The 16,248-nt window shown below is 40.1% G+C and overlaps 1 protein-coding gene across 9 annotated transcripts in view; it reads right to left on the reverse strand.

Moving 5' to 3' along the window:
- SPATA22 (spermatogenesis associated 22) overlaps nucleotides 1-16,248 on the reverse strand; it is a 411,549-nt gene that overhangs the window by 213,893 nt on the left and 181,408 nt on the right. For 7 of the 9 annotated variants that reach the window (XM_034941280.3, XM_055101368.2, XM_055101370.2 and 4 more), the window contains one exon: nucleotides 4,658-4,751. In XM_034941280.3, the coding sequence (XP_034797171.2) occupies nucleotides 4,658-4,751 (94 nt within the window). Of the gene's footprint in view, nucleotides 1-4,653; nucleotides 4,752-16,248 lie in introns of all 9 variants that reach the window. The other 2 variants (XR_008621653.2, XM_034941285.3) reach the window with 1 other exon arrangement.

Below are 16,248 nucleotides of genomic sequence, written 5' to 3' on the forward strand. Positions count from 1 at the left end.
TTCACATAGTCCCATATTTCTTGGAGGCTTTGCTCATTTCTTTTTATTCTTTTTTCTCTAAACTTCCCTTCTCGCTTCATTTCATTCATTTCATCTTCCATCGCTGATACCCTTTCTTCCAGTTGATCGCATTGGCTCCTGAGGCTTCTGCATTCTTCATGTAGTTCTCGAGCCTTGGTTTTCAGCTCCATCAGCTCCTTTAAGCACTTCTCTGTATTGGTTATTCTAGTTATACATTCTTCTAAATTTTTTTCAAAGTTTTCAACTTCTTTGCCTTTGGTTTGAATGTCCTCCTGTAGCTCAGAGTAATTTGATCGTCTGAAGCCTTCTTCTCTCAGCTCGTCAAAGTCATTCTCCATCCAGCTTTGTTCCGTTGCTGGTGAGGAACTGCATTCCTTTGGAGGAGGAGAGGCACTCTGCGTTTTAGAGTTTCCAGTTTTTCTGTTCTGTTTTTTCCCCATCTTTGTGGTTTTATCTACTTTTGGTCTTTGATGATGGTGATGTACAGATGGGTTTTTGGTGTGGATGTCCTTTCTGTTTGTTAGTTTTCCTTCTAACAGACAGGACCCTCAGCTGCAAGTCTGTTGGAATACCCTGCCGTGTGAGATGTCAGTGTACCCCTGCTGGGGGGTGCCTCCCAGTTAGGCTGCTCGGGGGTCAGGGGTCAGGGACCCACTTGAGGTGGCAGTCTGCCCGTTCTCAGATCTCCAGCTGCGTGCTGGGAGAACCACTGCTCTCTTCAAAGCTGTCAGACAGGGACATTTAAGTCTGCAGAGGTTACTGCTGACTCTTTGTCTGTGCCCTGCCCCCAGAGGTGGAGCCTACAGAGGCAGGCAGGCCTCCTTGAGCTGTGGTGGGCTCCACCCAGTTCGAGCTTCCTGGCTGCTTTGTTTACCTAAGCAAGCCTGGGCAATGGCGGGCGCCCCTCCCCCAGCCTCGCTGCCACCTTGCAGTTTGATCTCAGACTGCTGTGCTAGCAATCAGCGAGACTCCGTGGGCGTAGGACCCTCCGAGCCAGGTGTGGGATATAATCTCGTGGTGCGCCGCGGTCTGAAAAGCGCAATATTCAGGTGGGAGTGACCCGATTTTCCAGGTGCGTCCGTCACCCCTTTCTTTGACTCGGAAAGGGAACTCCCTGACCCCTTGCACTTCCCAAGTGAGGCAATGCCTCGCCCTGCTTCAGCTGGCGCACGGTGCGCACACCCACTGACCTGCGCCCACTGTCTGGCACTCCCTAGTGAGATGAACCTGGTACCTCAGATGGAAATGCAGAAGTCACCCGTCTTCTGCGTCGCTCACGCTGGGAGCTGTAGACCGGAGCTGTTCCTATTCGGCCATCTTGGCTCCTCCCCTCTTATGCCTCTCTTTACTGCAATCTCCGAACATAAATTGTGAAGATTTCATGGACATTTATCAGTTCCCAAATAATACTCTTATAATTTCTTATGCCTGTCTTTAATCTCTTAACTCTGTTATCTTTGTAAGCAGAGAATGTACATCACCTCAGGACCACTATTGTACAAACTGATTGTAAAACGTGTGTTTGAACAATATGAAATGAGTGCACCTTGAAAAGAACAGAATAACAGCGATTTTAAGGAACAAGGGAAGACAACCATAAGGTCTGACTGCCTGCAGGGTTGGGCAGAATAGAGCCATATTTTTCTTCTTGCAGAGAGCCTATAAATGGACGTGCAAGTAGGAGAGATATTGCTAAATTCTTCTCCTAGCAAGGAATATTAAATATTAAGACCCTAGCAAAATAATTGCATTCCTGGGTGGAGGTCTATAAATTGCTGCTCTGGGAGCATCTGTCTTATGCAGTTGAGATAAGGACTGAAATACGCCCTGGTCTCCTGTAGTACTACCTCAGGCTTACTAGGATTGGGAAATTCCAGCCTGGTAAATTTTGGTCAGACCAGTTCTCTGCTCTCAAACCCTATTTTCTGTTAAGGTGTTTATCAAAACAATATGTGCACAGCTGAACATAGACCCTCATCAGTAATTCTAATTTTGCCTTTGCCTTGTGATCTTTGCTTTGCCCTTTGCCTTGTGATCTTTATTGGCCTCAGAAACATGTGATCTTTGTGTCCTACTCCCTGTTCGTACATCCCCTCCCCTTTTGAAATCCTTAATAAAAACTTGCTAGTTTTGCAGCTCAGGTGGACATCACGGACCTACCGATATGTGATGTCACCCTCGGAGGCCCAGCTGTAAAATTCCTCTCTTTGTACTCTTTCTCTTTATTTCTCAGACTGGCTGACACTTAGGGAAAATAGAAAGAACCTGCGTTGAAATATTGGGGGCATGTTCCCCCAATAAAAGATTTTATGACAAAAATGCCAAAAGCAATTGCAACAAAAGAAAAAATTGACAAAAGGGAGGCAATTAAACTAAAGAGCTTCTGCACAGCAAGATAAACTATCATCAGAGTGAACAGACAACCTACAGAATGGGAGAAAAATTTTCCAGTCTATCCATCTGAAAAAGGTCTAATATCCAGAGTCTACAAGGAACTTAAACAAATTTACAAGAAAAAAACAACCAACCCCATTAAAAAGTGGGCAAAGGACATGAACAGACACTTCTCAAAAGAAGACATTCATGCCGCCGAAAACATATGAAAAAAAGCTCAACATCACTGATCATTAGAGAAATGTAAATCAAAACCACAATAAGATATCACCTCACACCAGTCAGAATGGCAATTACTAAAAAGTCAAGAAACAACAGATGCTGGCGAGGTTGCGGAGAAAAAGGAGCGCTTTTACATTGTTAGTGGGAGTGTAAATTAGTTCAACCATTGTGGAAGACAGTATGGCGATTCCTCAAAGATCTAGAAGCAGAAATACCACCTTTACTATTTTTAAGTGTACAATTCAGTGGTAACATGTATATTCTTTTGTTTTCTCTTCATCCCCTGCCTTCCACCTACCATTCCTGGCCTCTGGTAACCACTATTCTACTATTGTCATGAAAAACACTATTATTAGCTTCCACATATGAGTGAGAACATGCAACATTTGTTTTTCTTTGCTTGGCTAATTTCACCTAACATAATGACCCCCAGTTCCATCATGTTGCTGCAAATGACAGAATTTCGTTCTTCTATATGGCTGAATAATATTCCATCACTGTAGATTTACAATACATATTCATGCCTCATTCTGGAAATTTCCCTCATTACTCTCTTTCCTCCCAAATGTTTTTGACTGCTCTCACATGTTTTCTCTTCCAGGTTGACTATAGAATTATTTTTGCTGATTGAGTTTTTCTACCATTGGGATTTTAAGCAGAACTGGGTTAAATTTATAGATTGATTTCAGAAGAATTGACAGCCTTACAATATTAGATCTTTCCATATAGAGGCATACAATCATCTATCCATTTATTCAAGTGTTATTTCTAGAGAAGAGTGTCATAGGCTTTTAAAAATTAGAGTTTCTGCCTTTTTAATAAGTCTATTTCTAAATATGTAGTAAGTTTTTTAACTATTGTGAAGTGAATATTTTAATATGAGATGAATATTTTAGGGTTCTTATACATATTGCTAAACTCTTTAACAGGAAGGTTACAGCTTGTCTCCATTAGAAATCACTGTGTCCATTTCACTGTAACATCACAAGTATTAACTAGTTTTATTCATTGCTAATTTGAGAGGCAAAAGTATAACTTTACTTTGCCTTTTCTGCTTATGAGTGAGGCCATTATCTCTTATCTGTTAAATATGTTTTCATTTGTCTGTTTGTAAATTGCCTTTATGTTCTTGGCTTATGTATTCACCAGTATCTCAGTGTTTTCATATGCATTTCTTAGATCTTTACGTGGTAAAAATATTAACCTTTTCATATTTTCTGCAAATATTTCTCCAAGTTTGTTTTTTGCCTTTTAACTTGGTTAACTTTTCCATAAATTTTAAAAAATGTTTATGTAGTCAAATCTGTTGATATTTCTTTGTGCCTTCTTCCTTTGCTTGTATGCCTGGAATATTAATCTAGCCTTTCTTTTGATACATTTTATAAATATATGTATCCAAGAGGGATTTTTCCAATGAATAATCAATTACCTCAACACTATGTATTGAGTATTTCACTCCCTGCCCCACCCCTACTGATTTGTGATATTTAATTTATGCATATATTAAATTATTTTAAGTTTAAAAATGTGTTTCTGATCTGCATCTTCCATTCCATCAATTTTATATTCCTAAATCAGTATGGCTCAAATTGTTACACAATAACAATCACCCCCACATATTTCCAGTCATTTAGACACCAGCCAGAGACTACACTTTACATACATTATCTCATTTAACTCTTAGAACAAAAGTCCCATGAGGCAAATGTTAGAATTTTCATTTTATAGATGAAGAAAGCCCCAGGAAGAAAAAGTCTGACAGAGAACACATTCCAGCTTTGTCTTCATTCTTTTTCCCAGTTTGTTTAAGAATACACCACCTGGCTTCTCTTAATCCAATTTTTCTTACTTAGTGCCCATGCATACCTCCTACCACCTCCTAATTTGGATTCAGGGTCAGATCAGCCAAACAACTGACAAGGTGCCAACACATAACAAGTGCTAAAATGTCACTGCAACATTTCCACTCTGATTTACTCATGCAACTCCTTTCATAACTGGCAAAGGCAAACTTACAAACCATTCCTGCCGGAACACGCAGAGCCCTCCAGTCGAAGTTTCAGAAACTCTCCTTGCCAACGCTGCCTATCTTCATTCAACATTTTGTGGCATGTCTGTGGAAATAATGACAGGTCATCAGCCCTGCCATCAGCCAAGCATTCACTAGTCATCCAAATACAACAGGTGATGTAGGCTAAAATTCTAAAACTGAACAACTCACAGTACAGTGCTTTTCAGTGATAACGATTCATTTTTTCCCTATTGTCTAAATTTTAAACATTTTAATCTGTACCTTGAAAAGTTATCTGGTTTAAAAAATCACAAAAGAAAACTGAAGACAGGATAAATGGAAAGTGTTTTGCTGATGTGAATGCCAGGAAAACAATAATTTTCATACATATTTTGACAAAATTTTAGAACTATATTTATATAAACTTTCTCTATGTGTAAGAAGTGTAACTAATGATAGATACAAATAGTGGAAAAAACATTAAATAAAAGAATTTCAAATAAACTTAGATGTTATGTTCAGTGTAACTACTAAATCCATTCATGGTAGCCAACCAAGAGAGATGTGCAATTATTAATTGAAAATCTACTTCATGCTCTACAATAAATATTTGAATAAATGTATAAAGAATATCAATTTGAAGATGTATCCAAATCTTACACTGTCTGGGTTGCCAGACACCATACTTTAGCTGCGCTCATACCTGAGATGTCCTCTTAACTCTTTCCCCTCTAGACTAGACAGACTTCTCCACAAAATCAAGAAATTGGGTATCATTTTTTAAAAAAACTTCCTCAGAACCCAGCACACATGATCACCATCAATTAATGTTTTCTGAGTAAACAAACGCTGCATCCCTCCTCACTCCTACCTAACCCCAATTTAGCTCCTCTTCAGAAAGACCAGTTCTTCCACCCCTTTGACTGTGTTCTCCATCTTATGGAAGATAATTATACAGAAAACAAAAGATTCACCCTAGGTGACCTATGCACATGGGTTCCAATATCTGTGTCTAATTTCATACCTCTTTCTGCTTCCAAACCCAAAATGGACATTCAGGTCCCAGGAAGCAAGGCCCACACTTCCTTATATGAAATTCTTTTTATTTAACCTTCATTTTTTATTTTAGTAAAATATGCATAACATAAAATGTATCATTTAACCATTTTAAGGGTACAGTTCAGTAGGATTAAGTATATTCACTTTTTTGTGCAACCTCACTACTATCGTTCTCCAGAACTTTTTCATGTGCACTTTTTAAAATTATTATTGTACTTTAAGTTCTAGGGTACATGTGCACAACGTGCAGGTTTGTTATATATGTATACATGTGCCATGTTGGTTTGCTGCACCCATTAACTCATCATTTACATTAGGTATATCTCCTAATGTCATCCCTCCCCCATCCCCCAACCCCACGAGAGGCCCCGGTGTGTGATGTTCCCCACCCTGTGTCCAAGTGTTCTCATTGTTCAGTTCTCACATATGAGTGAGAACATGTAGTGCTTGGTTTTCTGTCCTTGCGATAGTTTACTGAGAATGATGGTTTCCAGCTTCATCCATGTCCTTACAAAGGACATGAACTCATCATTTTTTATGGCTGCATAGTATTCCATGGTGTATATGTGCCACATTTTCTTAATCCAGTCTATCACTGATGGACATTTGGGTTGGTTCCAAGTCTTTGCTATTGTGAATAGTGCCACAATAAACATACGTGTGCATGTGTCTTTATAGCAGCATGATTTATAGTCCTTTGGGTATATACCCAGTAATGGGATGGCTGGGTCAAATGGTATTTCTAGTTCTAGATCCTTGAGGAATCGCCATACTGTCTTCCACAATGGTTGAACTAGTTTACAGTCCCAACAACAGTGTAAAAGTGTTCCTATTTCTCCACATCCTTTCCAGCACCTGTTGTTTCCTAACTTTTTAGTGATCGCCATTCTAACTGGTGTGAGATGGTATCTCATTGTGGTTCTGATTTGCATTTCTCTGATGGCCAGTGATGATGAGCATTTTTTCACGTGCTGTTGGCTGCATAAATGTCTTCTTTTGAAAAGTGTCTGTTCATATGCTTTGCCCACTTTTTGATGGGGTTAATTTTTTTCTTGTAACTTTGTTTAAGTTCTTTGTAGATTCTGGACATTAGCCCTTTGTCAGATGGGTAGATTGCAAAAATTTTCTCCCATTCTGTAGGTTGCCTGTTCACTCTGATGGTAGTTTCTTTTGCTGTGCAGAAGCTCTTCAGTTTAATTAGATCCCATTTGTCTATTTTGGCTTTTGTTGCCATTGCTTTTGGTGTTTCAGTCATGAAGTCCTAGCCCATGCCTATATCTTGAATGGTATTGCCTAGGTTTTCTTCTAGGGTTTTTATGGTATTAGGCCTAACATTTAAGTCTTTAATCCATCTTGAATTAATTTTTGTATAAAGTGTAAGGAAGGGATCCAGTTTCAGCTTTCTACATATGGCTAGCCAGTTTTCTCAGCACCATTTATTAAATAGGGAATCCTTTCCCCATTTCCTGTTTTTGTCAGGTTTATCAAAGATCAGATGGTTGTAGATGTGTGGTGTTATTTCTGGGCCTCTGTTGTGTTCCATTGGTCCATATCTTTGTTTTGGTACCAGTACCATGCTGTTTTGGTTACTGCAGCCGTGTAGTATAGTTTGAAGTCAGGTAGCGTGGTGCTTCCAGGTTTGTTCCTTTTGCTTAGGATTCTCTTGGCAATGCAGGCTCTTTTTTGGTTCCATATGAACTTTAAAGTAGTTTTTTCCAATTCTGTGAAGAAAGTCATTGGTAGCTGATAGGGGCATTGAATCTGTAGATTACCTTGGGCAGTATGGCCATTTTCACAATATTGATTCTTCCTATCCATGAGCATGGAATGTTCTTCCATTTGCTTCTGTCCTCTTTTATTTTGTTGAGCAGTGGTTTGTAGCTCTCCTTGAAGAGGTCCTTCACAACCTTTGTAAGTTGGATTCCTAGGTATTTTATCCTCTTTGTAGCAATTGTGATTTGGAGTTCACTTATGATTTGGCTCTCTGTTTGTCTGTTATTGGTGTATAAGAATGCTTATGATTTTTGCACATTGATTTTGTATCCTGAGACTTTGCTGAAGTTGCTTATCAGCTTAAGGAGATTTTGGGCTAAGATGAAGGGGTTTTCTAAATATATAATCATGTCCTCTGCAAACAGGAAGACTTTTACTTCCTCTTTTCCCAATTGAATACACTTTATTTCTTTCTCCTGCCTGACTGCCCTAGCAAAGAACTTTCAACACTATGTTCCATAGGAGTGGTGAGAGAGGGCATCCATGTCTTGTGCCAGTTTTCAAAGGGAATACTTCCAGTTTTTGCCCATTCAGAATGATATTGGTTGTGGGTTTGTCATAAATAGCTCTTATCTCTTATTATTTTGAGATACGTTCCATCAGTACCTAGCTTATTGAGAGTTTTTAGCATGAAAGGATGTTGAATTTTGTCAAAGGCCTTTTCTGCATCTATTGAGAAAATCATGTGGTTTTTGTCTTTGATTCTGTTTATGTGATGGATTACATTTATTGATTTGCATATGTTGAACCAGCCTTGCATCCCAGGGATGAAGCCAACTTGATCTTGGTGGATAAGCTTTTTGATGTGCTGCTGGATTCAGTTTGCCAGTATTTTATTGAGGATTTTTGCATCAATGTTCATCAGGGATATTGGTCTAAAATTCTTTTTTTGTTGTGTCTCTACCAGGCTTTGGAATCAGGATGATGCTGGCCTCATAAAATGAGTTAGGGTGGATTCCCTCTTTTTCTATTGATTGGAATAGTTTCAGAAGGAATGGTACCAGCTCCTCTTTGTACTTCTGGTAGAATTCAGCTGTGAATCTGTCTGGTCCTGGACTTTTTTTGGTTGGTAGGCTATTAATTATTGCCTCAATTTCAGAGCCTGGTATTGGTCTATTCAGAGATTCAACTTCTTCCTGGTTTAGTCTTGGGAAGGTGTATGTGTCCAGAAATTTATCCATTTCTTCTAGATTTTGTAGTTCATTTGCGTAGAGGTGTTTATAGTATTCTCTGATGGTGGTTTGTATTTCTGTGAGATCAGTGGTGATATCCCCTTTATTATTTTTTATTACATCTATTTGATTCTTCTCTCTTCTTATTAGTCTTGCTAGCGGTCTATCAATTTTATTGATCTTTTCAAAAAAACAGCTCCTGGATTCACTGATTTTTTTGAAGGGTTTTTTGTGTCTCTATCTCCTTCAGTTCTGCTCTGATCTTAGTTATTTCTTGCCTTCTGCTAGCTTTTGAATGTGTTTGCTCTTGCTTCTCTAGTTCTTTTCATTGTGATGTTAGGGTGTCAATTTTAGATCTTTCCTGCTTTCTCTTGTGGGCACTTAGTGCTATAAATTTCCCTTTACACACTGCTTTAAATGTGTCCCAGAGATTCTGGTACGTTGTATCTTTGTTCTCGTTGGTTTCAAAGAACATCTGTATTTCTGCCTTAATTTCATGATTTATCCAGTAGTCATTCAGGAGCAGGTTGTTCAGTTTCCATGTACTTGTGTGGTTTTGAGTGAGTTTCTTAATCTTGAATTCTAATTTGATTGCACTGTGGTCAGAGAGACAGTTTGTTGTGATTTCTGTCCTTTTACATTTGCTGAGGAGTGCTTTACTTCCAACTATGTGGTCAATTTTGGAATAAGTGCAATGTGGTGCTGAGAAGAATGTATATTCTGTTGACTTGGGGTGGAGAGTTCTGTAGATGTCTATTAGGTCCGTTTGGTGCAGAGCTGAGTTCAATTCCTGGATATCCTTGTTAGCCTTCTGTCTTGTTGATCTGTCTAATGTTGACAGTGGGGTGTTAAAGTCTCCCATTATTTTTGTGTGGGAGTCTAAGTCTCTTTGTAGATCTCTCAGGACTTGCTGTATGAATCTGGGTGCTCCTGTATTGGGTGCATATATATTTAGGATAGTTAGCTCTTCTTGTTGAATTGATCCCTTTACCATTATGTAATGGCCTTCTTTGTCTCTTTTGATCTTTGTTGGTTTAAAGTCTGTTTTATCAGAGACTAGGATTGCAACCCCTGCTTGTTTTTTGCTTTCCATTTGTTTGGTAGATCTTCCTCCATCCCTTTATTTTGAGCCTATGTGTGTCTCTGCACGTGAGATGGGTCACCTGAATACAGCACACTGATGGGTCTTGACTCTTTATCCAATTTGCCAGTCTGTGTCCTTTAATTGGGGCATTTAGACCATTTACATTTAAGATTAATAATGTTATGTGTGAATTTGATTCTGTCATTATGATGTTAGCTGGTTATTTTGCCCATTAGTTGATGCAGTTTCTTCCTAGCATTGATGGTCTTTACAATTTGGCATGTTTTTGCAGTGGCTAGTACCGGTTTTTCCTTTCCACGTTTAGTGTTTCCTTCAGGAGCTCTTGTTAGGCAGGCCTGGTGGTGACAAAATCTCTCAGCATTTGCTTGTCTGTAAAGTATTTTATTTCTCCTTCACTTATGAAGCTTAGTTTGGCTGGATATGAAATTCTGGGTTGAAAATTCTTTTCTTTAAGAATGTTGAATATTGGCCCCCACTCTCTTCTGGCTTGTAGAGTTTCTGCTGAGAGATCCGCTGTTAGTCTGATGAGCTTCCCTTTGTGGGTAACCCGACCTTTCTCTCTGGCTGCCCTTAACATTTTTTCTTTCATTTCAACTTTGGTGAATCTGACAATTATGTGTCTTGGAGTTGCTCTTCTGGAGAAGTATCTTTGTGGTGTTCTCTGTATTTCCTGAATTTGAATTTTGGCCTGCCTTGCTAGGTTGGGGAAGTTCTCCTGGATAATATCTTGAAGAGTGTTTTCCAGCTTCATTCCATTTTCCCCATCACTTTCAGGTACACCAATCAAATGTAGATTTTGTCTTTTCACATAGTCCCATATTTCTTGAAGGCTTTGTTCGTTTCTTTTTACTCTTTTTTCTCTAAACTTCTCTTCTTGCTTTATTTCATTAATTTGATCTTCAATCACTAATACTCTTTCTTCCACTTGATCAAATAGGCTACTGAAGCTTGTGCATGCATCACGTAGTTCTTGTGTCACGGTTTTCAGCTCCATCAGGTCATTTAAAGTCTTCTCTACACTGTTTATTCTAGTTAGCCATTTGTCTAATCTTTTTTCAAGGTTTTTAGCTTCCTTGCAATGGGTTCAAACACCCTCCTTTAGCTCAGAGAAGTTTGTTATTACCGACTTTCTGAAGCCTACTTTTGTCAACTCGTCAAAGTCATTCTCTGTCCAGCTTTGTTCTGTTGCTGGCGAGGAGCTGCAATCCTTTGGAGGAGAAGAGGAGCTCCGGTTTTTAGAATTTTCAGCTTTTCTCCTCTGGTTTCTCCCCATCTTTGTGGTTTTATCTACCTCTGGTCTTTGATGATGGTGACCTACAGATGGGGTTTTGGTGTGGATGTCCTTTTTGTTGATGTTGATGCTATTCCTTTCTGTTGTTAGTTTTCCTTCTGTCAGGTCCCTCAGCTGCAGGTCTGTTAGAGTTTGCTGGAAGTCCACTCCAGACCCTGTTTGCCTGGGTGTCACCAGTGGAGGCTGCAGAAGGGCAAATATTGCAGAACAGCAAATATTGCTGCCCGATCCTTCCTCTGGAAGCTTCATCTCGGAGGGGCACCTGGCTGTATGAGGTGTCAGTCAGCCCTACTGGGAGGTGTCTCCAAGTTAGGCTACCTGGGGGTCAGGGACCCACTTGACGAGGCAGTCTGTCCATTCTCAGAGCTCAAACACCATGATGGGAGAACCACTGCTCTCTTCAGAGCTGTCAGACAGGGACGTTTAAGTCTGCAGAAGTTTCTGCTGCCTTTTGTTCAGCTATGCCCTGCCCCCAGAGGTGGAGTGCACAGAGGCAGGCGGGCCTCGTTGGCTTCCTGGCTGCTGTGTTTACCTACTCTAGCCTCAGCAATGGTGGACGCCCCTCCTCCAGCCAGGCTTGCCGCCTTGCAGTTCGATCTTGGACTGCTGCGCTAGCAGTGAGCAAGGCTCCGTGGGCATGGGACCCACTGAGCCAGGCACGGGATATAATCTCCTGGTGTGCCATTTGCTAAGACCTCTGGAAAAGTGCAGTATCTAGGTTGCAGTGTCCCGATTTTCCCAGTACAGTCTGTCATGGCTTCCCTTGTCTAGGAAAGGGAAATCCCCTGACCCCTTGCACTTCCCAGGTGAGGCGATGCCCTGCCCTGCTTTGGCTCGCCCTCTGTGGGCTGCTCCCACTGTCCAACCAGTTCCAATGAGATGAACCAGGTACCTCAGCTGGAAAAGCAGAAATCACCCATCTTCTGTGTCGATCATGCTGGAAGCTGTAGACCAGAGCTGTTTCTATTCATCCATCTTGGAACGAACCTACTTATATGAAATTCTAATGCAAACACAATAAGAAATTGACTCACTGGCCAACATAAACTCAGTATGCCCCATCCAATATCTCATTTTGGAGAATGCTGAGATTTTAATGTGCTGCGTCTTGCTTTCACTTACTGCCATGCATCCATTTTAGAAAACAGAAAGAAACTAGAAACCATGACTTCTTTCCACCTTTAAAAAGCATTTCATGAAGAAAACTAAGCCACAAATTCAGTAATTCAGTAGTTCTGGGTGGGAAGTGGGGAAAAGAACAAGTTTGGAGGGAGTACACCCAGGAGTTGTCAGCACTGTATTGAACAGGAGTGTTCATTCAATGAAAGCTTGCTTAGTGTCATATCACCCTACTCCCATTTTTAACAGTAGTCTAGTTTTCATCCAGCCTCCACCCCTCCCTGACGTAGCCCACATGCTTTGGCAGAAGATAACTCCATCTCCCCCACCCCCTTTGCCTAATTATTTGTTCAAGTAACCTAGATTCATGCCAACCAACACTTGAAATGCTGTCCCATCACCATGGACAACCTATGTCATCAAAGAAGCAGAAGGAGGGGTCTGTGATTCTACTTTGTCTAGGAACTTTTTCTCATTCTAATCCATGGCTTGCAATACATCTTAGTGTCATTCACCTTGTTTTGATTTTTCCACTCAGTGATATACAGGAGTGCTGTATTGCCACATCAGTGCATATGCAGTGGGATATTCGGCTCTGTGGCACTGCCCCTTCTTTAGGCAGCATGTTACATAAATCAGCCAAAGATTATGTCTGTGTATTGACTCCTAGGTGGTTTATTTCTTCACTGCTGGCTGAGACCTGTGAGCTAAAAAGCCTGCTTCCACCAAATTCAAATTTTTACACATCTAATTATTTTTAAATAAAAATACCCTGAAGAAGAAGATTTTCAGCAATTTAGAGCCTTCCTGCTTTGTGTGTCCTGTAAAAATTCACCCTGCATCTGCCAACCACAAACAAGATAGCCTTGTGGTTGTAAGACTCCAGGCCACTACTGTACCTTGGAGACTCTGACCCAGAGATTCCCCACCATACAGCTAGATAATATCATCTAGACACAAAAGTCCCTCTCCGATTCCCTTCTCTTCTGGGAGTTCTCTTGCCCTCCTCCAGGAAAGGGATTTCTTTGCCTGCAAACCTGACCACTTCCCTTAATAAAGTTTGTATGCACTACTGCCACTTATAGTCATATCCTTTTCCTTGACCATTCCCCAAATCCCTCAAACCACCTACATAACCACACTCCAATATCACTTTGAGGAACTATGCCTTCAAATCTCCTTCAGTTTATGAGCTTTGGGTGGGGCTGCACACCAAGATCTGGTCAAGCAGTATACCAAATCCTCCAGTTATAGCTTTAGGGAAGGGCATCTGACCCAAGTTGATCCAACCAAAGTGAATCCTAGGCCTCATGCTGAGCCAACTGGAGGGAATGTTCCCTGTCTCCCAAAAGCCTGTAATGGGAAGAGCAGTAGCAGCTACCTTGCCTATCAGGTCTGGAGGATCAAACAAAGTCTCTAGGACTCACTTTTGCTCCATCTCTTAGAACTGCTTTTCTCTGTGTTGGCCTCATCCTCAAGTGGGCTAAAGAGACAGAGGAAACCAAGAAGAATAAAATGATTGTTTTTTAAAAGGCAAGCAGGGGAAGATAAGATCCAGAAGACAGGTGGAGAGGTGGATCTGATGAAGAAAGGAAGGAAGGTACCACGATGCTGATGTAGGTAGGACAATAAATTCAGAGGAAAGATGTCGGTACAGGCAAATTATTAGAGGATTTATCTCTCAGGGAGCTAAGAGGAACAAATACAAGAGAAAAGACATTCATCTACTAATAGAGGTCAACCAAGTAAATAATCCGGACACATCTATTGGTCCACAAGCCTCACCCTTTCACAGAACTTCCAATCATGTTTTTAGGACCTTTTTCTTAAATAATGAAGACAGCCAAAATCATCAGAGAGAGTACAAGACCAAAAACAAGAGAAAAAAAGGAAAGAGAGAGAGAGAGAGAGACCAAAGTAAGAAACGAAACAACATAGAGGGCAGAAGAACAACAAAATTATAATAAGCAGCCTTAGAAAGTGAAATAAAATAAGAAGAGCCCATAAAAAGAAACAATATCACAAAAACAGTTCTTGAAAATGAAAAACGTGATCACAGAAATTCATTAAAATCAATAGAAGTCTTGTAGTTTAAGTTGAGAAAGTCTCCCAGAAAGTAGAGAGAAAAGAAAAATTGATGGATAATAGGAGATAAATGAATTTTTTAAAAGGCCCCAAAGTTTTAACATCTGAAGAATAAAAATTCTCTAGAAAAAGAACAAAGAAAATGGGGATGAGGAAGCACCAGAGTAATATTTTTTAAAATTTTTCCAAAAATTGAAGAAAGTACCCACATTCAAAACAAAATGGATTAAAACTAAATTCACCCCAAGACAATCACTGTGAAATTTCAGATCACTAAGATCTGACAGAAGAGTCTACAAGCTTCCAAAGTGGGGATGGGGGAGAAGGGGCGTGTCAGTTTTCACATGCAAAGGATGAATGAAAGGATTTCTGCTTCTTCTAACAGCAGGCTAGGTGTTTTGTACTAAACCTTCCTCTGGGGACAATTATAAAAGCTAGACAAAATATTTTAAAATATATTTTTGAAGGCACCACAGAGCTAATAAAAAAAATTGCCAGGACAGGACATTTCACTTAACATAATGTCCTCCATGTGCATCCATATTGTCACAAATGACAGGACTTCTTACTTTTTAAGGCTGAATAGCATTCCGTGTGGTATATATACTATATTTCCTTTTCAATTTTTATGGGTACATGGTAGGTGTACATATTTATAAGTACATGAGATATTTTGATATAGGCAGGCAATGTGTGCAAATTACATCCTGAAAAATCGGAAGGGCATCTGACCCAAGTTGATCCAACCAGAGTGAATCCTAGGCCTCATGCTGAGCCAACTGGAGGGAATGTTCCCTGTTTTCCAAGAGCCTGTAATGGGAACAGCAGTAGCAGCCACCTTGCCTATCAGCCTATCAGCCGCCTTGCCATCCCCTCCAGCATTTGTCCTTTGTGTCACAAACAATCCAATTATAGCAATTATACTATTTCAGTTATTTCAAAATGTACAAACCATTATTAATTATAGTTACTCTGCTGTGCTATCAAATACTAGTTCTTATTCACTCTTTCCATGGTTTTTTTTTTTTGTACCCATTATCCATCCGCACCTCTCCATCTCAGCCCCCAACTGTCCTTCCCAGCCTCTGCTCTTCTACTCACTATGGTTATGAGGTCAATTGTTTTGATTTTTAGATCCCACAAATAAGTGAGACCACATGATGTTTGACTTCCTGTGCCTGGTTTATTCACTCAATATAAGGACCTCCAGTTCCATCCATGTTTTTGCAAATGACTGAATCTCATTTTTTATGGCTGAATAGTACTCCATTGTGTATATGCACCACATTTTCTTTATCCATTTGTCTGTTGATGGACACTTAGGTTGCCTCCCAAAGCTTGGCTATTGTGCACAGTGCTGCAACGAACATGGGAGAGCAGATCTCTCTTTGATATATTGATTTTCTTTCATTTTGGTATATACGTAGCAGCGAAACTGCTGGATCATAGGATAGCTCTATTTCTACTTTATTGAGGAACCTCCAAGCTGTTCTCCATAGTGGCTGTACTAATTTACATTTCTACCAATGGTGTATAAGGGTTCCCTTTTCTCCACAACTCAATGATGTTGAGTACCTTTTCATATGTCTGTTTGCCATTTGGATGTCATCTTTTTTTTATTATTATTATACTTTAAGTTTTAGGGTACATGTGCACAATATGCAGGTTACATATGTATACATGTGCCATGCTGGTGCACTGCACCCACTAACTCATCCTCTAGCATTAGGTATATCTCCCAATGCTATCCCTCCCCCCTCCCCCGGCCCCACAACAGTCCCCAGAGTGTGATGTTCCCCTTCCTGTGTCCATGTGTTCTCATAGTTCAATTCCCACCTATGAGTGAGAACATGTGGTGTTTCGTTTTTTGTTCTTGCAATAGTTTACTGAGAATGATGGTTTCCAACTTCATCCATGTCCCTACAAAGGACATGAACTCATCATTTTTTAAGGCTGCATAGTATTCCATGGTGTATATGTGCCACATTTTCTTAAT

Source organism: Pan paniscus, chromosome 19 (genome assembly GCF_029289425.2).
Source record: "Pan paniscus chromosome 19, NHGRI_mPanPan1-v2.0_pri, whole genome shotgun sequence".
NCBI classification, from domain to species: Eukaryota; Metazoa; Chordata; class Mammalia; order Primates; family Hominidae; genus Pan; species Pan paniscus.